Source organism: Aristolochia californica, unplaced genomic scaffold (genome assembly GCF_029961685.1).
Source record: "Aristolochia californica isolate CCGP_79_NKW_82.1479 unplaced genomic scaffold, dmAriCali1.0.hap1 SCAF_4, whole genome shotgun sequence".
NCBI classification, from domain to species: Eukaryota; Viridiplantae; Streptophyta; class Magnoliopsida; order Piperales; family Aristolochiaceae; genus Aristolochia; species Aristolochia californica.
Genome location: NW_027182103.1, coordinates 4533646 through 4558338, shown reverse-complemented (window position 1 = coordinate 4558338; position 24693 = coordinate 4533646). Strand labels below are relative to the sequence as shown.

At 38.0% G+C, this 24693-nt stretch overlaps 2 protein-coding genes across 7 annotated transcripts; both read left to right on the top strand.

The window, feature by feature from the left end:
- The first annotated feature begins 1201 nt into the window (after positions 1 to 1201).
- On the top strand, positions 1202 to 24462 carry LOC137962026 (uncharacterized). Of its 6 annotated transcripts, XM_068808728.1 has the most exons (7): positions 1202 to 1360; positions 1436 to 2652; positions 3401 to 3911; positions 5121 to 7443; positions 7594 to 7670; positions 16082 to 16154; positions 24388 to 24462. In XM_068808728.1, the coding sequence occupies exons 2-4, from the start codon at positions 1689 to 1691 to the stop codon at positions 6883 to 6885; spliced, it is 3240 nt and encodes a 1079-aa protein (XP_068664829.1). In that variant the 5' UTR covers positions 1202 to 1360; positions 1436 to 1688; the 3' UTR covers positions 6886 to 7443; positions 7594 to 7670; positions 16082 to 16154; positions 24388 to 24462. The 6 variants fall into 6 exon arrangements, with proteins under 6 accessions (XP_068664829.1, XP_068664832.1, XP_068664831.1 ...); XM_068808731.1 differs by lacking the exon at positions 24388 to 24462 and having other exon boundaries at positions 5121 to 7067; positions 16082 to 17558; XM_068808730.1 differs by lacking the exon at positions 24388 to 24462 and having other exon boundaries at positions 5121 to 7142; positions 16082 to 17558.
- LOC137962027 (chaperone protein dnaJ 20, chloroplastic-like) lies at positions 22789 to 24693 on the top strand. The gene is made up of 2 exons (XM_068808733.1): positions 22789 to 23568; positions 24388 to 24693. Exons 1-2 carry the CDS (start codon positions 22870 to 22872, stop codon positions 24532 to 24534), a joined length of 846 nt encoding a protein of 281 aa, XP_068664834.1. The 5' UTR covers positions 22789 to 22869; the 3' UTR covers positions 24535 to 24693.

The following is a 24693-nucleotide window of genomic DNA, read 5'->3' as shown; positions in this document are numbered from 1 at the left end:
ACCTAACTGTGTAGGGGTGGCATGACTAGTAAATAAGGAGAACTTTCAGAGAAAACATAAGAGTCATAATCATGCAAGCGTGTATGTCATCTTATGTCTTTTTTCTTTTAAAACATGTAACCCTAAAGGCATTGTAGTCATTGTAAACACCTTCACACAATTATAAATAGAGCCTCAAGGCATGGGGTAGAACATTCAAACCTCTTCGTCTTGGCTTAAATATTTTTTATACACCTCTCTCTCTTTTCCTCTTTTTTCTCTCATCTGCTTTATTTTCTCTTCTCTCCCAAGAGTTAGAGTTCCTTTCTTCTCTCCTTCCCTTGAGATCTCTTATGTTTATGTGTTGGTTCTAGAAATCAACATTCTTTAAGACGGGGTCGACTACTCGTCTCTAGGCTTGACTCCTTGACAAATTCAAAATAGAGCTTGACTCCAATTTTTATTCCAAATTAAGACGGGGTCGACTATATATAATTTTTTAAATTTATTTTAGTAGGTATATGTTTGTTGAAAAAACAAATATAGAAGTCTTATGTGATTCTCATCGTAAAGGAGTCTCACACTCAAGATTAATATTATAGTCTTTTATGAGTTTCATGAAAGAAGTCACAAATAAGAAGATTTTTACTTTTATAAGTTTTCTATTTATGTAACAATTGTTTAATTATTTTAGAAGTTGTAGTTTGGGTGTAACTAGGATTTGGGTAGTTTAACTAGGGATCGAGGTCGTGTTCGGGTTTTGAGAAACCTGACCTGTGCCAAGTAGACTCGAACTTTCAACTTGCAACTTTTTTATGTTTAGTAATTACTTTTTAGGTTAGATTGAGGTATTTTATAATCAGAGCCTCTAACTATTATTTAGGAATATTATTTTAGAATAATAATAATAATAATAATAATAATAATAATAATAATAATTACTATTATAATAAAATTATAAATAACATTTTATAGTTAATATTGATATTAATTGATAAATAAAAATTTATTGATAATATATCAATAATTATAGATATTTTAGTTCATAGGCTTGTATATATTTTTAATTATTACAAAATTTTAAAAATTATTAGAGCTTCTGATTTTGCATGTAATATATTCAATCCTAAAACATAAAGCAGGCCGAAACATGTTGGACATACTAGATAGTAAGGCATGACATACTGGTTCCGTTGCTGAAGCTCATTTGTGTCAACACTTCAGGACCCTAGTCAAGCGATTGACGAATCAACAGATCCGGATCTCGTTGCGGTTTGCCATATCGTCTCACGTTAGTACACCGTCGTGCGTCTTGCCTCTTCGGATCGTCCCTTTGCCCTGTCGGATCGGACCTGTGGAGAGGAACCTAGAATCGAAAAAGGTAACGGCAATTTGGTGGAGAATTTTCGACTTTTAGTTTTCTATGTTGTCATAAGACTCTCTCAGTTTCTTGCAGGTTTTGGGGTTGGCTTCGGGGGAAAATTTGGGCGTAGATTGAAAAACCCTAGTCGAGGTCGATTCGTGACATAACTAGGTTCGAGAAGGCTCTTCTAATTGAGCTTGACTTGTAGGATTTTGATCCCGACTGCGACGACAGTATTTGGCGCGAGCTCAAGATAATTTTTTTATTGAAGTTGTTCGTTAGATGATTGGATTATTTGTTCTTTATTAAGATTTTCAATTGCAAAAGAAGCGAAAAAAAAGCGGTGATGGCAGATCGCGCGGTAACTGTATCCCGTCCAATATGGATGAAACAGGCGGAAGAGGCGAAATTAAAGAGTGAAGCTGAAAAGACTGCTGCAGCTAAAGCCGCCTTCGAAGCGACTTTCAAAGACGTGGATAAAATTGCGGAAAAGGAACCTGTTTCTTCCGACAGTGAGGTCGAGGAGTCGGAGGGCCTCAGTAACGAGCCTATCGGACCAGTTGATCCTTCCAAATGCAGTGCCGCTGGCGCCGGTATTGCTGGTGGAACAGCCTGTGCACTGTCTTCCTTTGTGGTTGTCACTAAAGACTCTGATGGCCGGAAAATCGCAACTGGCGGTGCGCAACTCAAAGTCAAGGTCTCGCCTGGAGTAGGAGTAGGGGGAACTGACCAGGAGGGCATGGTGAAGGACATGAAGGATGGAAGTTATACTGTGACTTACGCTGTTCCAAAACGTGGGAACTATATGGTGCATGTCGAGTGCAACGGGAAGTCAATCATGGGGAGCCCATTTCCGGTGTTCTTCAGTACAGGGCCTAATGGGGGATTAGTGGGTCTCTCCACATCGTCTCCATATCCTAACCCCGTTAACCAAACTATGCCCAATATGCCAAATTACTCTGCAACGATTTCAGGAGCATTTCCTGGATTTCTGGGGATGATCCCTGGGATCATGCCGGGAGCGTCTGGAGGAGTGGTTTTACCTGGGGTTGGAGCCTCACTTGGGGAAGTTTGTCGAGAGTTCTTGAATGGTAGGTGCGTTAAAACTGATTGCAAGTTTAACCATCCGCCTCAGAATTTGTTGATGGCTGCTTTGGCGGCCACAACTACAATGGGAACCTTAAGTCAAGTTCCAATGGCCCCTTCTGCTGCTGCAATGGCGGCTGCTCAAGCTATTGTGGCTGCACAAGCTCTGCAAGCTCATGTAGCACAGGTGCAAGCACAAGCACAGTCTACAAATGATTCTTTAGGTCTGACTTCTGTCCTGGCTTTTCTTTCAGCATTTTGTTATGTTTGATTTGTCTCTTTAGTTGTGAGAAAATAAATACTTGTGATTTTCTATATCTGTAAGTCCTATGCTGCTTTTGTATCTGATTTGTAATTTTTTTCTATATAATATCATTGCCTTTTCTTGTCCCAACTGCATTGGGATGGCTGCAGGACTCCTCTTCTATTCTGCTCTGTCATTCTTTATCTTTGGTGCTGGATCTACTTTCTTAGTCTTTTGCACCACTTCGATTCATGCCATATTTGGCCTTTTCCTATATTTTATCTGTACATAAGATAGGGATGTGCTGTGCAACAATAAACCCCTTCTCACACTGTGAAACAAGAACTGCGCTGGCTTATTGCTCCTATTTTTTTTTTTTTTTGAGTTAATAATTGATTTGTATGATGTAATATAATATCTTATCATGCATAACTTTGGCGATAATTTACTTTTAGGTAATTAAGCCCCTTATAAAGTATAACAAACTCAATGAATATATTTGAGATATTATATGTAGGGCTGGTTGCTTGCCCCTGTGGGGGGGGGGGGGGGCGGGGGGGAGGGATTTCCCTCAAATGCTTACTACTTTTTAGAAAACACATTCTTGCTGCATTTTCTATCTCTCTACAAACATCACTGAAACTCTTTTGCTGCGATGCACTGCCAGGATTTACTTGTTATTTTGTAGGAGTGATGAATTACTCAGCTTTTTTACTGTCCTAATTTAGGCTCACCTGATAAAGCGAAGAAATCTGATACCCTGAAGAGGACTCTGCAAGTCAGTAATCTCAGCCCTCTTCTCACTGTAGAGCAGCTGAAACAACTATTCAGCTACTGTGGTACAGTTGTGGATTGCAGCATTACTGATTCAAAGCATTTTGCTTACATAGAGTACTCAAAGCCTGAAGAAGTAACTGCAGCATTGGCACTAAACAATATGGATGTTGGGGGTCGTCCTCTAAATGTTGAAATGGCAAAGTCTCTCCCTTCAAAACCTGGTGTTTCTACAAGCCAGTCTGCGCTGCCTATGGTTATGCAACAGGCCGTCGCTATGCAACAAATGCAGTTTCAGCAGGCTTTGCTTATGCAACAGACAATGGCATCGCAGCAGGCTGCAAATCGAGCAGCTACAATGAAGTCTGCGATAGAGATGGCATCAAGCAGAGCGGCAGAAATAAGTAAAAAGCTGAAAGCAGATGGGTTGGGAAGTGAAGATAATGAAGTGAAACAGAAGTCCAGGTATCTAATCTGCAAGCCATTTTTCATACCATGTCTTGTGAATGTTTTTACCTTTTCAGTAAATGCATAAATAAAAAATAGTGCTTTATCATTGTTTTCCAAAGTCTTCTGAAATGATGTTGTGATGTTTTTGTTTTAAATTTTTTTATATCACATATTTATTTGAGATATGGGTTCGTGATGGATGTTAGAGTTGTCTCCCTAAGGTGTATGAATCTTTATTTTGTAGTAATGTCTTTCTGCTTTCCTCTGTTATGATAGTTTTGAGTTTCCCAGATATGCTTTCTATTCTCATATATTTGTATGTTTTCTAAACTTTTTTAATGTCTTCTGTTAGTGTTGCCCTGTTTTGGACAAATGTTTTATGCCCAGCATTTTGAAACTAATATGGTACTTGCTACTCATTTAAGTTGCCTCAGTTTGAAGATTCAATAGCTTGAAAGTCACACTAACAATGGAACTCTGAAACATATGAATTGAAGGGAGTACACGGGACTAGTAAACTTCTTTCATCATCATCACAGCTTTGTCCCAGATATGGGACAACATGACGGATCATCCTCCATTGCTGGGTTGTCTTCCAAATATGTTAGTCCTCAGCTATGACAAACCAATTGTAAACAGTGAACTACCAGATCTCATTGCACTTGCCAAGCTGCCATATGTTGTAAAGTACCAAATGCACCTTTAGAATAGCCTTATTACTTTTGTGTGGTGGAACATCCAGTCACTGAAGTTGGCTAGCATAGTTTTTGTTAGTTGTTAACTCACTTTACTACCTGGATATCCTGCCAACTGAGGTGATTAGCTAATTTGGAGCATAGTTTTCCAGATTTACATATTGTTACCAGCCTGGCATGTCTTGATTTTAGCCTTGTTTTTTTCTGGCCTTGTAGGCGCCTGACCACATAAACAAATATTTTATGGATTAGTTCAACAGCCTGCAACTTTTCCATTATATTGCGATATGCAAGGTTTGGACCACCTTGGTGGATCTTATCATGGTATTGGGATTCCCAATGTTGAACAATTATTAGTGAAATAATCACAGATCAATCAGTAGTCAGTAGTTACTGCAGTGTCCTTGATTCTTCATTTGTAGTCTTCAAGTGTTAATCTTTCTTTTGTAGTAAATGATCAACTACTACTTAAGTTTTTTTCTAATCACATTCTCATTGTGGTAACTGAACTAGTTTTACTCATCAACAGGTCACCGTCTCCTACTGAAAATCATTTGGACTCCAGGTCAAGATCACCTGTGAAGTACCGAAGTCGAATGCAGTCCCGCTCTTTCTCACCTTCATGGTATTCCCGAGATGGCAGATCCAGATCACCACCAAGATCTCGCCATCACTTCAATGACCGGCGATTATCTTACAGAGATCCAAGAGATGGCTATAGCAGGGTTGGAAGAAGGGACTGGGAAAGGGAGAGGGAGAGGGAGAGGGAGAGGGCAAGGGGAAGAGGAAAATCAGGTGAGGGCCACTCCTCAAGGAGAAAGAAAAGTAGGAGCCCAAGTCCTCAAATGAGAAAATCATCTCTGGCTAGTTTGAAGTCCCCTAGTTATCATAGAGGAATTCAATCATCTCCAAGGTGCAGTAGACAGTCCAGATCTAAATCTGCAGAAGGTAGAGATCAATCCAATGATAAGAAAAGCAGTCATGGAGCCATCTCTCAACAAAGTAGAAGGGCTAGATCAAAGTCAGCTGAAGATAGGAATACCAAAAATGCTCATGAGACTCGTAATCGCAGAAGGCATTCCAAATCCACAGAGCACAGGCTGCTGACTGATGATAAGGAGAGTAATATCCAGGAGCTTCCCTCCAAACTCGGTAATCTCACCGCATCTAAATCACCAGAGGCAAAATATTCTGATGACTCAGGAGATGTTAACCATGGGTCTGATTCAAAAAGTAGAAGGCACTTCGGATCAAAATCTCCTGAAACTAAGCATCCATCTAATGTTGAAAGAGATTATGCCAGTGTGCCTGCTCTAGTGAGCAGAAGGCACTCCAGATCAGAATCCGTGGAGGCTAAATGTCTTTCAGTTGATGGCGAGGATCTTATTTGTGATTCACCTTCAAAAAGCAGCTTGGGCTCCAGGGCCAAGATCCCGGAGGTTAAGCATCACATGGATGAGACAAAAGATGCTCGAGATACTGTCACTGAAAACAAGAGGCATTCCATGTCAAGTTCTTTAGGAGCAAAGAATCCACCTGATGATACAAGAGGCCAGGCTAATATACAATCTTCTAAAAGCAGTAGGCACTTGAGATCCAGGTCTCCTGAGGCTATGCTTCAGGTTAATGATTTTGAGAATACTTATGGGGCTGCTGCTAAAATTAAGAAGCAGTCTAATTCCACTTCTTCACAGGCTAATTGTCATGATGGTGATACAGGAGAAGATTCCCGAACGGTCTCTTCTATGAAGAAGAGACACGACTGGTCTGCATCTCCAGAGAATGAACACTACTCTGGTTATAGGAAAGAGAGTCGGAATGGCTCTCATCGCAGAAGGCGTTCAAGATCTAAATCCATGGAGGGCAGTTATTGCTATATTGACATAAAAGAAAGCAGAGAGACCTCTCGGCAGAGAGGGCAGTTAAGATCTAAGTCTCCTGAGGGCAGGTACAGTTCTTTGGATGGAAAAGGTAGACAACAGTCTTCCTATAAACGAAGCAGGCGATCCAGATCTAAATCTCTTGAGGATAAGTACCGATCTGAAGGCAAACGAGATAGACACATTAGCTCATCTCGTCACAGAAGGCGATCCAGATCTCCAGATGATATGTATCTTTCTGATGATAAAAATGACTCCAGGAATCCTGAGAAAGTGAAGTCAAGGCACAGGAGGTCTGAGAACACCAAGGAGATTAAAGCACTAGGTCTTTCGTCCAGGGATTCAAGGAAATCAAAGGAAGTGGGAATTACTGAATCTTCTCCCAAGGAACATATGAAGAGCTCCTCAGAATAGGAAGAAGCCAAACAGTGGAATTTGGCTACCCAAAAAAAGCTTTTATAACAAGGACCTAAGATTACTCTAGTTTTGACATCTCATAATTGTGTTTGTGGTTGGTCGCTTTTGCAGGCTATGAAGTGGGAACACTACATTTATGGCTGGCCAAGTATTTTGTGACATGAGTTTGGCCTCCAGTTGTAAGTGAGACTGTTGCTGAGTTGCTTGTCATTTCTCTGCATATCATGAATTCCCAAAGTCTCAACTTTGCAGAGGTTTTTTTATTTCTCTCTCCATATGGCAATGAATGGGTGGACTTGTTATATCTTTTGTGACCTTACTAAGGTTATTGTTTTTCCTGTCCTTGTTATCTTGCTAAGATCACTATTTTCCTCTCCTTTTTTTTTTCTCCTTCCTTTTTTTTTTGGTGGGTTACAGGGTGCTGTTATATGAGGGACAGGAGTTTATTGTCTTCATTTTATATAAGTTGATCTTGTTTGCGTTCATAACTTTCAAAGATGATGTTTGACAAGGCTAACCTGCACAATAGATTAGTTTTGCACAGAATATATGGTGGTTAAGCCTTCACACTTTAGATTCTCTAATTTCAATTTTTCTTATGTTGGTTACCTAAATAGAATTAGGGCTTTTATGATATGCCAAACTTGTAGGCTCATAAATTGCCCTTGATGTGGTTATGGTCTCTTTGATTTGGAACCTGTGCAGGTTTTTACATGGATCCTCTGTCTGGAGCTTATCCTGAACAACTTGACATAGTTTTCATCATCGTTTATTTTGTGAAGGTATGCAGACCCGCTAAGTCTCAAAGTCACATGGGAGATTTTGTTGAGGAATGGCTTATGAGTCTGTCTTGTTCTTTTTCATATTTTAGTCTGTTCAATATTTCTTGTCTAGGTATTACTACTAGGCAACTGATAGACTCAGGATTCAATGGTCTTGAGCTTACCAATACATTTTTAGACTAGTTTTGCTCAATAGATTGTTTATGTGGGGACAATCATTTTCCTTTTTCTTTCTGATTATTTTTTCCTTTTCGTGTAGTGCTCAACAGTTCTGCTTATCTTTAATATACGGATAGTTACTATTTATACAACAATGTCAATTTTTTTAAGATAAATAAATTTCATTTAACTTTTTTTTTTTGTTTTTTTGTTGAAGATGTAATTTTATTAAAAAGAAGGAAGAAAAAACTACAAAACTTCAAAAGCGGAGGGCGCAAATCCTTTACAACGAGAGATTGCAGGAAAGCTCCCTCCTTGGCAAGCACATCTGCTGCCGAATTAGCAGATCTCTTAAATTTCATTTAACTATGTAAGCAATGTGTGAAAATTGAAGATTGAGAAGTAGAAGAGAGGAGATAAGGGGGAGAGAGAGAGAGAGAGAGAGAGAGAGAGAGAGAGAGAGAGGAGAGAATGGAGAAAAGCTCAAAATTAGAGCTTCTTGGTGGTCGTGCATGGCCCCCTCTATATAATTGAGTCTCAATGAATTACAAAAATGCCCTCACTTTCTATATGCCCTATGTATATGAAACTTAAACCATAGACAATTCAACATGTAGAACAAGATTACATAGAAGAATAAATCTATTGATGAGATGGAATGACCAAAATACCCCTGGACTTGTTTTCCAACTCTCCTTCTCAAGTAGCAGTATATGTGTAAGAGACCCAACTTGTTATAGAAAGTTAAAAATCATGCTTTCCTAGTGCCTTAGTAAAAATATCTCCAAGTTGGTCTCCAGATCGAACATATGGGGTGACTTCCTCCATCATGACATCTTGAATAAAGTGATAGTCCACCTCTATGTGCATTGTCCTCTCATGAAAGATTGGATTACTAGCAGTAAAGATACCGCCTGGTTGTCATAGAACATTGTAATAGGTTCATTCTGGTAGAAGCCTAACTTCTGTGAGACTGATCTCTCCCACATCAACTCATTGACAGCGTGAGTTATTGTCATATACTCAACTCCAGTACTAGACCGAGCAACCACATTTTTCTTTTTACTTTTCCAAATTATTAAATTACCCCCTAGAAAAACACAATAGCCAGTAGACTTCATGTCTAGTTTGAAACCAGCATAATCAGTGTCAAATGAGGCTTCAATTTTCAAATGACCACCAGGTCTAAAGAAAAGACACTTTCCTGGTGCCCCTTTTAGATGCCTTAAAATTCTCGGTGCTGCTTTTAGGTGGACTTTATGTGGATGCTCCATAAATTGATTCACTACACTTACTACAAATGAGATATCAGGTCTAGTGACTTTTTCATGTATAAGTTTACCCACTAATCTTTGATATAGTGTCTTATCATTCAATTATGCACTTTGATCATCATGGAGATCATGGCCAACCTCCATTTGAGTATCAACTGGTTTAGCTCTTACAAGATCATATTCTTGTAACATATCTGTTATATATTTCAGTTGTGTCAAGACAACTCCTTTGCTTCTTGCTATTTCAACCCCCATAAAGTATTTCATTACCTGACTGAATAAAACACATGAAAGCAATTTTGAACATCTTTGAATTGACCTCCGGTCAAAAGATAAGCTGGGAACATCAATTTTTGGATTTAATATCGAAGCCTCTATTCTCAACTCAATGGCGAACTATCTGGGTTGTAAGGTAGCGTCCGTTCCGAGCACATATCTGGGCTTACCTTTGACTCTCCTGCCTACGAAAAACTCCTGGTTTCCGGTTGTTGAGCGGCTTGAGAAGCTTCTTGGAAAGGGAAATTTTTATCCAAACCTGGTAAGTTGGTTCTTATCAAATCATGCCTTCATGGTATCCCATCTTATTTTTTATCTTTGCACCATTGTCCATCATCTATTCGGGATAGAATCGAATTTTTGAAAAGAAGATTCCTATGGGATGGGCCAAATGGGGAAAAAAAGTTTAATCTTGTAAAATGGATAGATGTTTGTAAACCACTTGTAATGGGGGCCTCGGGATTCGGGACATTGCTACCACAAACAAGGCTCTGCTTTTAAAGTGGATTTGGAAGTTCAACATGCAACCCAATCTGCTGTGGCGCCGAATGGTTGCAATAAAATTTGGAACAGACAATGGTTGGTGGACGGACGGGGGAAGATTTTACATGTTATCCCCTATTTGAAGAAAATTGCCAAACTCTTACCTAGCTTCAAATCTGCCGTCAAATGCTACATTGGGAGCGGTACAGATACTCTATTCTGGACGAAATTGGTGGATAGGGTCAAGTTGTTTTGAAGGAAAGTCATCAACGTTTATATCAACTGTCAAGATCTTGTAGCACAATGGTTTCCGACCATTGGTAGTCTTTGGGCGGCTGGAGTCTTCATCTCAGGTGAGCGTTGAATGACTCCGAAGCTGTTGAAGCCACTTGCCTGGTCAACTTGCTCTCTAATGTGACTTTAAAAAGCTCTACCGATACACTCATCTGGATGCCGAACAAACAAGGTATGTTCTCTACAACTTCTACGTACCATCATATGATTTCGTATCCGCCTCCCCACGCAGAACATCCTGCTGCCTTTGCATGGTCGTTCCTGATTCCTCCTCGAGTTAATCATCTGGGCGGTATGTTGTAAGAAAATCTTAACTTCTGACGCTTTGCAAAGACGTGGCACTAATATTCCTAATATAGAATGCCCTTTTTGCAACACATCCCTCGAAACAGCAGATCACACGCTTCTACATTGCGAATATGCTCATAAGATTTGGACCGAATTAATGGACAAAATCGGTTTATTATATTGCCCATCGCAAGATTTACATAACACTATCTTAACTTTGGTTAGCTCGCATCTTCCAAAGTTGGGGAAAATTTTGATCTCTTGCTATGTTGGACACATTGCGTGGAATTTATGGAAAGAAAGAAACAATCGTAAATTCAATCAGAAAGCCCTCCCTCGGAATATTCTTTGTGAGTAGATCATCGGTCAAGTTAGCTCTTGGGTTCTCCTTCGCAAAGAATTTTGTAATTTAAAAGCGACAAACATGCGTGAAAATTGGCGAAATGTTGCGGGTATGTCTGTTCCATCGAAGGCCCCTGTAATGGTTGAATGGTCCAAACCTCCTCCTGGACATTTTAAACTAAATTTTGATGGAAGTGCTCTCGGGTGTCCGGGGCCAGCTGGGTTTGGCGGAGTAATTCACGATGATCAAGCGAATCTTCTCTTCACATAAGCGGGTCCAATTGGAGTATCTGACTCTACTTGCGCGGAATTGCATGGGCTGTTCAACGGACTGAAACTTTTCAAGCAAAAAAAGGAGGGTGCTCTCTTGGTTGAAGGGGATTCTCAAGTCATTATTAACTGGTGCTCGAAGCCATCAAAACCTCCTTGGCGTCATTGGGAGCTTTTTGATGAAATTTCTAAGTTAATTTCTGTTTTACAATGCACTTGGAAACATGTTCCAAGATCTGCTAATGACTTGGCCGATGCTCAAGCGAAAAAAGGCGTTACCCTCCAACATCTTGCTGTGGAGGAAATGTCTTTTTAGCTTCAAGGTATGTAATTTTTTTTCTTCAGTAATATATTCACACCTCTTCTAAAAAAATAAAATAATATCATTCACATACACCAGCAATACTATAATCCTAGATGATCTTTTCATTACAAACAAGGAGTAGTCACACTGGCTTCTAGAGAATCCCATAACTTGGCTGAATTTTTCAAAGCAGGCCCGTAGACTTTGTTTTAAGCCATAAATAGCTTTCTTGAGTCTACTTTCTTTATGTCTCTCCTTGAACAACATATCCTGTAGAATGCTCCATATACACCTCTTGCAGATCATTATACAAGAAATCATTGTTGATATCTAGTTGGTACAAGGATCATCCTTGATTCACTGCAGTAGAAATCAATATACGAATAGAAGATAGTCGAGCAACAAGGGAAAAGTTTCAAAGACATCAACACTGTGTGTCTGGGTGTACCCTTGAGCTACCAGTCTAGCTTTATACCTCTCAATAGACCCATCTACGTTATACTTCAATGTATATACCCATCTGCGATCAACAATTGCAGCCCCTGGAGGTAAGTCAAATAACTGCTAGGTTCCTTGGTCTACCAATGCTTCCATCTTGATATCTATGGCTTGCTTCCACTTGGGGAACAAAAGGGCATCCTGCACCGAAGAAGGAATAGTGCAAGTAGAGATGGACAAGACAAACTTTTTGTGACTATCAAACAAGGAACTAAAAGAGACAAAGTGAGACAAGGGTTATTGAGTACCTTTTTTGACACCCTTCAAGAGTGCAATAGGAAGGTGTAAGTCTACCTAAGGATCCTTAAACAGTTCAGAGTCATGGTCCGATGTGAGAGAGGGATCTGGAACTTGAGAAGAAGTCGCCTGTCTAAGCCAATACACCTGCAAAGGTGTTTCAATAGTGACACCTTGCGAAGGTTGAATGCACTCATCAATTGGGAGTGTATAATAATCGATCCAAGGTTTGGAGGAATAGTAGGTACCGTCCCTGAAGAATCAGACTAAAAAAAGGGAACATTTTCGAAGAATGTAACATTTGCAGATACAAATGTTTTTCTAGTAAATGGGCAAAAACGTTTATATCCTTTTTGTGTTTGAGAATACCCTAAGAAGATACACTTATAGTCCGAAGAGACAATTTATCCTTGGAAGACTCCAAAACATTAGTAAAACAAACGCAACCAAACACACGGGGTGATACAGGAAACAAAGGAACATATGGTAATAGGACCTGAATAAGAATCTTTCCTTCAAGAACAAAAGAAGGCATCCTATTAATAAAAAATATGTAGGAAAAACGACATCACCCCAGTATGACTTGGGGACATTCACATGAATCATCATAATATGAGCAATTTCAGGTAAGTGACGGTTTTGATGCTTAACCACTCCATTTTTCTGAGGAGTAAATACACAAGGATGAGTGATCACTTGTCTTGGACAAAAAATATGAAAATTTTGATTCATGAACACAAGACCATTGGTAGTATGCAAAGTATTGATTGCAGCAACAAAATGATTCTTTATTTCATTATAAAAAAGTTGAAATACATCAAAACCAATAGACTTCTCCCTAAGGAGATAATCCAAGTGCACCTACTGAAATTATCAATAAACGAAATAAAATACCTATGGCCAAACTAACTAGTCATAAGACAAGGACCCCAAATGTCTGAATGTACAATCTCAAATAGTTGACTGGATTTATGATGTGAGACCGGAAACAAACTCCTGTATGCTTGCCTAGTTGACACGACTCACACTAAAAGAAATGTTGGAAGGAAATTTTGGAAATACTTGAATCAATTTTGCTGTGGATGGATGACCTCATCTCATATGCCATTGTAGAGGTGAGTCTATTGAGTGTAATGCATGTAAAATATTTTTTGGAAGGTGGCTCTCAAAATAATAAAATCCCGCCTCTCTCACCAATGGAACCAATTGTCTTACTCGTCATGAGATCTTGAAAACACAACGAGTAGTATAGAATGTTAGGGAACAATTCATAGACTTTGCTAACTGACTAACATATAATAGATTCAAAGGAAAATTAGGGATGAGTAAGGCTGACTGAGGTGACATGAAAGACACTGAAGTGATAGTACCCACTCCCTAAATTGATGAAATAGACCCATCAACAAGATTAACACGCCTTTATAAAAAAACCAAGATTAACATGCTTTATATTGAAGGACTCCTTCAAGTCAGAAAACAGAGATGACATACCTGACATATGTTTAGAGGCATCTGAAGTGAGAACCCAGGATGGTGATGAACGCACATGCAAAGCTGATATACCTAAACTGGTGCCGGTGGGAGTAGGAACAAAATCATGAGCCACATACGCTGAAGAGGAAGCAACTGAAATCTAAGCCATACGTTGTGCAATCTGCTGTTGCTGCTAGATTAACTGTTGCATGTCATATGTGGCTCCCGGTGTAACAAATGCTACAACATTAGATACATTCCCATTGCCACCATGGAGAGTAGAGTTGGTCCATGCAGGTTCCTAAATTTAAGTCACCATCTAATCTGAGTAATGGTTGTTACGTCCACAATAGACACACTTCCTCTCAGATTTACCATCACCTCGGCCTGGGCCATCTCTACCTCTATCTTTGCTAGAACCTGTATGATGTCTAGAGGAGTCTACTGAGCATGATACAATATCTAAGGTATTAAGAGCAGTAGCTTCCACCACCTTAACATTTTTACCCACGTTAGGTACAATTGTCTTCTCAACCCTCATAATCATGTTAAAAGTGATGGATAATGTAATCATCTCATCAGAGGCTAGTATTTGGGCTTTGATTCAATCAAATAGGGCACCTAAACCATCAAGAAATTTTGCTACCACTAGCTGATTTTGTTGCTTTCTTAATTCTCTTTCTTCCGTAGTGAATAGATAATAAACATTGATCTCCTACCAATACCCACAAATGCACTATAATATTCTATAACTGTTCTGTTTCCCCTTTTCAATCCAAAGAAGTTTGTGTATAATTCATACACACGTGAAAGGTTGCTCTTCTAAGCATACATAGACTCTAAGGACATCCACATAGCCTTTACAGTCTCACAATTCATTACCTGATTTCTCAGTATAGAATCAATACTATTGGCGATCCAAGTCATAACTTGACTGTTCTCAACTTCTCAATCATCATCAGCTGGAATTGGGGGATCATCTTGAATGAATTTTGTCTTCTTCTTGGTCTTCAAGTACATCTTGACTAATTGGCCCAATTGAGACAATTTGACCGGATCAATTTCTCAGAAGTAATAGTAATTGTACCCTTTCCATCATACCTTGAAACCTCTCCAGATGGGGTATAGTTCACCTGAATCTGCCATGTTATATGTATGAGATCACAAATCTACACAAGAACACTTCCCAAGTAGTTCATCCCACCTTGAGAAATTAGGGTTAGGGCAAAAAATAGGATGTGCTCGCTTCAAACACCTCTACTGAGTGCATAAACACCAATTTCCAAGAAAATAATACCAAATATCCCTTTATTGGGCTGACATCAGCCTAGTGGAGGATGCCATAGGTATAGGTGATGCACATCCCAAGGAGACAAATAAACCCTCTTAGGGCAATCAAATCATAAGAGATCATTCAATGATTGGTAGAACTAGTAACCTAGGGTTATGGCAGAGAAAAAAGGGAAAAAGGTTGAGTTTTTACCAGCCAGTAACCAAAAGATTTGATAAAATCCCTCTTCTAAGAGATTACTCCCGTAAAAAAATTATGATGATTGATGGAAGACGCTTCGAGACACAATCTATTGTTCTGATACTATGTGAGAATTGAAGATTGAGAAGTAGATGAGAGGAGAGAAGGGAGAGAGGGAGGAGAGAATGGAGAAAAGCTCAAAATTAGATCTTCTTGCATGACCCCTTTTCTATTTAATTAAGTAGTCTCAATAAATTACAAAAATGCCTTCACTTACACAATCAAGCCTCATCTCCTTACAAAAATGCTCCAAGACACGATCTTCTAAAAAAAAAAAAAACAGAAGAAGAAGAGAAAGTAACTTCAATATGCTTTATGTGTTTTGCGTTGAATTCACTCAGTTTTGAGTAACAGTAAATGTGAAACAACAACGTTAGGTTCCATTGCTTGGTTGTGACTTTGTTAAGTTCCACATAGACGAATTTTTTTAATAATTTGCTTTTAGCTGTTGTCACAGTTCAGGTGGTGTCAAATGATTTCTGTTATCTTCTTGTTTGTCAGTGCAACATCTCTAATTCAATTATGTTCATTTCTGGTTTGTATTTCCTTGTTTGGCTGTAGGACCACCTGAATTCTTGTCACCTCCTTAAATGTTACTTGTTGACATACTATACATAATAACTTAAATCTTTTTTAAGAAGAAGAAGATGATGATGATGATGATGGTGATAATAATAATAATAGCAATAATAACAATAGTAATTCTTTAGTTCTAGTTTGCATTATGATGTACATCTGAGAGGGACCTATATCTTAGGTATGGGGTATTTGATCTAAAAAAATTGATTAAATGAGGATAAAAATGAATGAGGATGAAGGGGTTTTACGAAAACCTTCTGTTCTTTATTTGGTTTCTGTTGATTGTTCTGCTATCTGTAAAATATGATTATGGGAAATCCTTGTATATTTTACAACTTATAATGTTTATCACCTGAAATTGTTGGTTTTTTCTATTTTTTGTCTTTTTGGTCCCTTGTTTCAGTTGCTTTTCGTTAGGGTAAACTATTGATGGTACAAATCAAAAGCAGAAGCTGAGAGTTTGGTCCCTGAACCAGGTACGAAAAGCTCTGGAGCTCTGGCCATGTCTTCTTTGTTGCTGAAAGTTGAAATTTAAGTTTGCCTTGGATACCAAAGATATTAGGTCTCGCTCGTTTGCCCATTTCATATTTAGGTTATGATGACAAAAACCAGCTGTTCTTGCTTTCATTAGTCAAGGGTATGTCTTTGGTACATAGTCTTCTTCAATCGGTTTGGCATCATAACTGCAAACAAAAGATGCATTTACAAATACCTTCGTCTGCATCTTGGCAGCTATATTACATGCCACTGCTCCATTTCCCAGTTGTTTTCCATTTAATGTATGTATTTAGTACCTAATATGCGTTAAAAAAATTAGTACTTGATAAGAAATTTTGACTGAAACCATGAGGAGGGATCACTTCATTAGAACTTGCCTTTAGGTGCTTCAGTAGCCAGAAACCCACCTTATTTTGATCCTCAATTTTTTTATCTCTTCGTAATAGTTTAAGACCTCTTGTCTGATAAGTTGTAGCTTCCTTTCTTTTCTCTGCGTGTTTTTGTTTAGGTTGTACCTAGTATTTATTTATTTTGGAATCTTGTTGAAAGAGTAGGTTCCAACGTGTTGTTTGAAGCACCCTGGTTACATTTTAAGGTTGGATTCATCAAAAAGTGATTTTAATTTGTCGTTTTAAGGTCGTGTTTTTTGTGCTATTCTTTTTACCGTCACGACAGCTGTGTTATCTTCTTGCCAATGTATTCGTCTGGCTGCGAAACACAGTAAACTTTTCAAATCAAGACACTGATTTTAATTATTTAAGCTGAAGAGTTCGGAATTGCAGAATATGGCTTATGTTTTAGAAATTGAGTGTTGTCGCTCCTTCCAAATAGCAACCAAGACATGCATTGTACGCCTAAATATATTAGTGCCCTTGGTAGATTTTCTCTCCCACTCTCTCCCTCCCTCTTTCCCCTTCCTATTCTCTTCCCCTCTCCCTTACCAAATCTCTCCTCCCACTTTTCCTCTCTTACGAACATGGAGGCAGCTAGGAGGATCTCTAAGGCAGTAACTCACCCATGGGTGAAAGCTTATACTTGGGCTAGGGAAGGAGAGGAGAAAAAAGTAGAGGGGAAATTTTTTTGTGGTGGTGGGAGGGGAAAAATTTAGTGACAAACATGACACTTTGTCATTAAGAAGAGTAGCTTTTTTAACAAAAAATATTAAAGTTGATGTTTATGTGACATGTAGCAACAAATGTTTTTTTTTTTGTTTTTGTTTCTATTGTTATATTGCCTGTGTTTGTGTTAGTGGTGAAGTTTTGCATTTATCGCTAAAAGGTCTTTGGGTGGAGGTGGGAATTTTTCCCAAAAACTTGGTATTAGCCACTGCATGTTTTTCTTCGTCAATATAAGTTGGTTTAACAACGAAATAAGACATTAGTGACCAGTTTTCTTTTTCTTTTATAAAATTTATTTCTATCACTGGAACTTTTATTGACCATAAGTTGACCCTCTTCTTGCTTTTGATGATAACAAAATTTTGTAAAACATGTTAGAACATTTAGATTTAATCGCTATTATGCTTTTAAAGTTAAATAAAATGAACTGACACTAGGACATTCATTGCATTCGTATGTGTTTTAAAACGTTAAACACATCTTTTAAAACATGTTAGAACACTTAGATTTAATCGCTCTTATGCTTTTAAAGTTAAATTAAATGAATTGACATTAGAATGATTTATTATCCAAAAGTGCACATGCCACAATTGTAAGTCGATTGATCGATGATCTAGATAATGGTTTGATGCTATAAAGTATGATCGATCATCTCATTTGGATTGATTGATCAATATTGTCTAGGTAAGCCAAATTTACACTGAATAAATTATTATCTTACATTATTGACCGATCAAATAGAAACTTGCTAGTAGGGACATAAAACATGGTTGATCATGAAAAGTCCATTGATTGATCATACTTGTAATGTATTGTATTGTTAGAGGGAATTCCAAAAAAAAAATATTTCTTATTAAAATTTAAATCTCTTGTTTCTAATCTAGTTGTTTTGATTATTCTTTTGGATTTTTTAAATACAACTATATTAAATTTCATATTTCCTAATATGACCTATTAAAATGTTGCATTTTTAAACATGGCCTTGTAATACGAATAGACAATTGAAGTAAAATTGTTATTAGATTTTAATAAAATAAATTACTATAAAATATTTATTAAAAATTACTTATTTTATATATATTTTAATAACAATGTTACAATAAAAAAATAGTATAACCAAGAAGGCAGTGGGAATTCCTCACCCTCCAACACAAAGGGAGAGCTCCATCGTGTTGAGGGATGAGGGGGTGCATCACGGGGGGTGGGAAAGAAATAGAAAAAGAAGAGAAAAGAAAGAAGTTTATTTTCTCTTAGATGCTCATGGAAAATGTGAGAGAAAACAAAAGAGAAAAATAGTTTCTTTTATTTGAATGCACAAGAAAAATAGAAATGAATTTTTTTTATTAATATTTAAAAAAATAAAATGATATGACAAATTATTATAGTGACTAAGAACTAAAATATCTACAAGTATTAAAATATTAGGATTTAAAGTGATAAATTAACGAGATGGTAAAATAAGCTAGCTTGAAGAACAAGAAATACACAACCGCAATTGATTTCATTAAATTGCTCCGACTCCTGAGACAATTCATACAAGCTACCAAAGATTCAATCTATTAGTCACATAACATTTAGGTAATTGGAGGGTAATATATTATTTGTTTTTGCATATTTTTGGTGGCTATAGGTTTCCCACCTTCACGAGAGAAGTGAAGAGTAAACATCTTACTTGAATAAGTTGTTGGGCTATTTGAACTTGAGTTACAAGTTACCTTGGCTCCTCATATTCTAGATAACTTAATTACAAGTAGGAGTGACATCGAATTGAGCCGAACCCGAACTTGCCTATGTTCGAGTCGTGCTTGATTTAAATATTTTGAATTTGAGTTCAAGCTAAACCTAGCCTCGAGCCAAAAATTGTAATTGAGTTCGAGCCCAATAATTTTAACTGAATTTGAGCTCGAGCTCCAACCTACATTTAAAACTTTGCATATAATACATGTCAAATAAATTGTATATAAAATTATGCATACATTTTACATAAAATTGGGCATAACTTTTGTATATTAACCCTACATAAAATTATCTATACACTATGCATAAAATTATTCATAAAAGTTGCATAATTATGCATAATCTTTATTCAATAATCAAACACAAAAATATTTCTTTGAAAAACAACGTTAGTTTTGTCCATTTGTATTCAATCAGATAGTTCTGATTCAAGGATTGGAAAACCAGATCATCGAGACAGAGAAAAAGTATAAAAAAAATGGTTTTGGATGACTTAATCGCATGCCCTTTTTCATTTTTTCTTGGAGGATGGATTCATACAGCTGCATTTATAAAACACTACTAATTTGTTCTTTTGAAAAACTTGAGTGGAGTTAGCATTAAGAAAGCGCCTTAAACAATAAGAGGAATGACAAATTGCTGTTGCATCCAGCATCATGTAGTTTCTTTACCAATTTGTACTTCAAACAAGTTTATAAAAAATTTCCTGAGCAATTTTGAGTATCAAAGTCATCATTTCATTACGTGAAGGTTCTTTGTTGGAGAAGGGTCTGAAATGAACTAGGCCAGCAAGATTGGTGGGCCCGATGCTCTGGCATGTTACACATGGAACTCGATTTATTATCCGTCTCTAATCCATCGTCTTTGTTATGTTGAGTTGCCTGAATCTTGAGTCAACCAAAATGGTTTAAATACGGAACAAGGCTTGTGATAGGACATGATCTTGAATTTAGAACATGTTTCTCTACTCTTCATTTGATTCTTCTCTTTTTCCATGGAACTTTAACGAGGAGAAGATGAAGAAGATGGCTAAATCCATCGGCAACATAGATCCAAACCTCAATCCCTTCTCCCTCTCCTCTGCGCCTTCTTTTCCTCCTCTTCTTCCGACTTCGAGTTCACCATCTCCTTCTCCCTGACTTCCAAGAAACCTTCACATCTCTGCCCCGAAGATGAGCTCTTCTACAAGGGTCAGCTCTTACCCCTCCATATTTTTTCACGTCTTGACATGGTTCAGACTCTCTTAGTTTCCTCCAGCTCTTCGTCTTCTTCCCATTCCAACACCACCGAGTTGAGGGACTCCAATGGAAGCTCCAACGATTCCTCTTCTTTCACCTGCAACATCCTTCTACTCAACGACCGCTATTCTTCCCACCCTAGCTCCGCCACCAACGCCTGCAATTCTTCCCGCCCTAGCTCCGCCACCAACGATGAAGAGTTGTTTTGAACTTGAAGAGTCGAAGACAGCTCCTGCTCCCGGCTCCCGCCTCCTAGGCCTTCGTTAAGTTAACGAACTGGTTCGCGAGCTTTCGAACTGAACCAAGGTTCGGTTGAGTTTGACTCTTTAACTTAAATGAGTCTGATCTGAATCTCGAACTCTAGTTCGAGATAAATCGAATCGAGTAGAGCCGAGGTCGAGCTGCTCACGAACCGGCTCGAATCGATGCCACCCCTCGTTATAAGTCCAAGTTTTCCTAAGGTTCATCTATCATCCCATCAGACCAATGGGTATTGACTAGTAGAAGAAAACAATCTATATTGAAGCAAGATTTGTCTCCAATTGAAGCAAACAACTTTCAATCCTCATGCAAGAACCAAGTTAGAGAGGCCACCCTAATTTGAGTCCATCACTTGGTTTACAAAAGCTGCAGAATTGTCAAACTGTATAGTCTTTTCTTTATTGTTGTATTTCATTGTTTAATGGGCATACTTCAGCGCCCACAGCTGTATCTGAATCTCACCTAAACATGCTTATTATATTCCATCCTCATCATAAAAATACTGAATTCATCGGGTTGCGAATCCCGGAAGATCATCAGCACTACGAATGATGATATTATATTTTACATTACATCAAATCGTTGTATTTAATTATAAGATGCAGCAGTTCTAAGGCAGTTCCTTTTCGTTCGAGAACTGTTATCTGAATTGTTCTTGGGGGAGGGGAAGCTTTCATCTACACTTCTCCTGGCTCTGTTCCTGTCTTCTTCATGCACGAGAGTGGCTTTCTTAATGTCTTTTCCTTGTAGTTTTCTATTTAAGAGAATTGTTAGCGTAAGCAGGTTGTTGACTGCCCATTGAATTCCGAGATATCTATTTTTTAACCAGAATTTGTTAACGTAAGCAGGCTGTTTGACTGTGTGTGAGCTTTCAGGTATGAAGAAAGCTTGAGATTCCCAAGCTCCTCTATCTCGAGATTTAGTAGAAGACAATAAGTAAATTACTATGCAGTTTTAAACAAGAATGGAAGACTAATCACCTCAATTAGTAAACTGCTTTGGATGATAGAATCATGCCTTCTTTGGCCTTTTTTTCTCTTTTTCCCTCAAATCTTTTAGGTAAGATGCCAGAGTGGATAAGACAACCAATGAAATACCAAAAAACAGTTGTGAAGATCAACAACCTTATAAAAAAAAATTCTTCTTGACACCCTTTCATACAATCTTTTGCTGAGCTCTTTGGGAAGAGTCAAGAGGAGCAACAAGTAATCGATATAATAACTAAAAAAAAATGGTAGAACAACAAGCTTAACTCATAATAAATTTGGATGCCAATAACAGATATAGTGAACCTTCATTAATACAAAAATTCTAGTCACAAACATCATCATACTATGCAAGAGAGCAATAACATAATCGATCTTGCACGGAGAATAAAAATTGAGCATAATCACCATGGACGAGCCACTTTCAAAGCCAAGAATATAATCACCTGCTCCTTATTTAGAGTAGATGAGAAAGCCATCCATAAACCATCTTATAGAGATAAAGAACTATCAACAATAATCTCATAAGAAAAAAACTTATCTTGACTCAACTTCAAGAGAAAACTGCTTCATTAACAAGAAGAACTCTATATGAAGCTTGATCAATAGAGCTTTTAAAATTTTCATCTTGATGTGAGGACCCTATATCCAATGTTTTGATATCATGTTGAATTTAGGATCTTATGACATGGTCCTTGACCAAGGTAGCGAAAGAGGAAAGGAGAAGAGAGGAAGAAGAGGGAACTTGGCTAGAGAGATGGAGAAAGAGTTTGGGAGAGGAGACAATTCTAAGGAAGAATTTGAGAGAGGAGAGGGGAGACTTAATATGATTTACCCCATACTTTGAGCCTCTGCATATAGTTGTGGAATAAAGTTTACAATGATTATAATGTCTTTAGGGCTACAAGTTTTGAAAAGGAAAAGACATACGTAAACATACATCTTCTTAGATAATTATACCCTTGTGCCATCTTTATGAGAAAGCATTTAAGTTACCTCCTTTGCGACCTCTTTGATGTGGGGAAGGTAATTACATTGATACCACTTCAATATGTCTTCCATTAGAAGTTGATGATGTAGAATATATACAATCAACTCACAAAACCATTGAAGCATGAAATTTTTCAATACCTTGAACGAGCAAGTCGTAGAGTGATTAAGTCGACCAAAACTCTCTATAAATATATTTTCATAAATAAATAATTTATAATATGAAAGTTTAGGACGAAGGTGAGAACACTGTGGAAACTGTGAGAACTGGGACTAAAAAAGAAAGAAAAAAAGGTTGATACGTGGGTCTCGTTTTTCTTCCTGCTTCGAGTTCTCTCAGCAAGGAACAGAGAAAAAGCAAAGATGAGCTGCCGACTGATCTCGGACGGCATTAGCAACAACCCTCTCCACTTCTTCTCCCAAGAAACCAATCTCCCCACCAATTCGACGCGCTCTCTCATCGTTTCCTTCGGCACCCATTTGCAGAAACCGACCCTTAAAGCTTCTCCACTCCTTCTGCCATCCAGAGCCGCTGAACGTGCTTCCGTCTCGACTCGGAGATTCTCGGTTTTCCTCCATGGTTGCGCTCATCTGTCTTCGAGATCCGGTTTTTCACCGGTGAGCTCGATCAGCAATGGGTCCTTCTCCTTGGTCTTCGATGTCCGGGTGTTTACGCTGAAATCTGATGCTTTTCACAAAAATTTGATGCCTAATGCGTCCACGTTCTTCAATTACCCGCCTCCCCAATCGGCCAAGTTCAAAACCTTCTCCATCCGTGGCGACGAATTCACCGATCTTAGCTCCGATGCCAGCTTCTACGAGCTCCTCGGGATTTCAGAAAATGTGAGCTTTTCGGAAATAAAGCAAGCGTACAAGCAGATGGCCCTCAAGTATCATCCTGACGTCTCCCCGCCTGATCGAACGGAGGAGTACACGAAGCGTTTCATTCGATTGCAGCAGGCGTATGAGACGCTCTCTGATGCCAGGAAAAGAGAGATTTACGATAGAGATTTGGCTAGGGGATTGCACTGCGCATTCTCCGTAAGGAAGCAGTTCGATCAGGTAACATGGTGATCTTTGAGATTTCTTTTCAAAGGAGGGAATATAATATAAAAAAATTGAATTTTCCAACCTCAATTTCTTAATTTCTTAATTTCTTAATTTCAATTTCAATTTCAATTAGTTGAAGTGCCCCTTCGATTGAGCAAATTCCAGGCTTCTCTTGCTATTGCAGCTTTCCTCTTTCACTATTTCTCTGAATTAATATGGTTTGCTGGGGGGTTCCCTTTCTCTCTTTTTTCTTTTTTTTATTAATGATTTGAAGCTTTCTTTCTTCCATTCTTGTGAATTTGCAGTCTACCCAGATCACAGTGATTATAATTCCTCTGGAATTAGATCTAGCATGCTGATTTTTCCTGGAACGGATATTTTAGAGCATCTACCTAATTAATTCATTCACTCAGGGTAATCTGTTTTGCTCCTGCATCCCAGAGTTAAGATCATTTGTTTGTAATGTTTGAGAAGACAAACTAATTAATTAGGGCAAAATCCCAGTAAACTAAACTTCCTGTCTTTTTTGATACTTTGGGATATAAAACAAGTTGAAAACTTGAAGAAATACAACCACTTGATTGTTTCTTCTCAAATGGAGAACATTTAATCCTGGGCTTTCATTCACCAAATCTTTCAAATTTAGTCACATCTTTGGTTGTGTTTTTCATAGTAAAGGGTTTTTGTTCTTTAGATTGTTTGAAGTTCCATAGAACTTGGTTTGTTTTTCATCTCAGATGTTCTTCACTGCTCTTATATATATATAGTTTAGTCTCCTGGTTTTCTGTGTTCTTTATTTCCTCCATCTGAACTGGGTTCTCTTCTGGATAGCAACTGGAGGAGAAAACAGCATGGAGGAACCGCTGGCAAGATCAAGTTGCAGGTTTGAAGTGGAGAAGCAGGCGCAAAGCTTCAGAAGTGAACATGTCATGGGGAGCTAGAATGCGAAGGATGAGAAAACAATCCTTCGAAGAGTAAATTACATCTTCTGGAATGCAAACTGTACATATCTGCTTTTCTTCATTTAACAGATGAACACATTATGTCAATCAAAACCATAAAAAAAAAGGAGAAGATTTTTTTTTTTTATGCGTTGGGGGTAGACCCTTTATATCTATGTAGACCAGATATGTAATT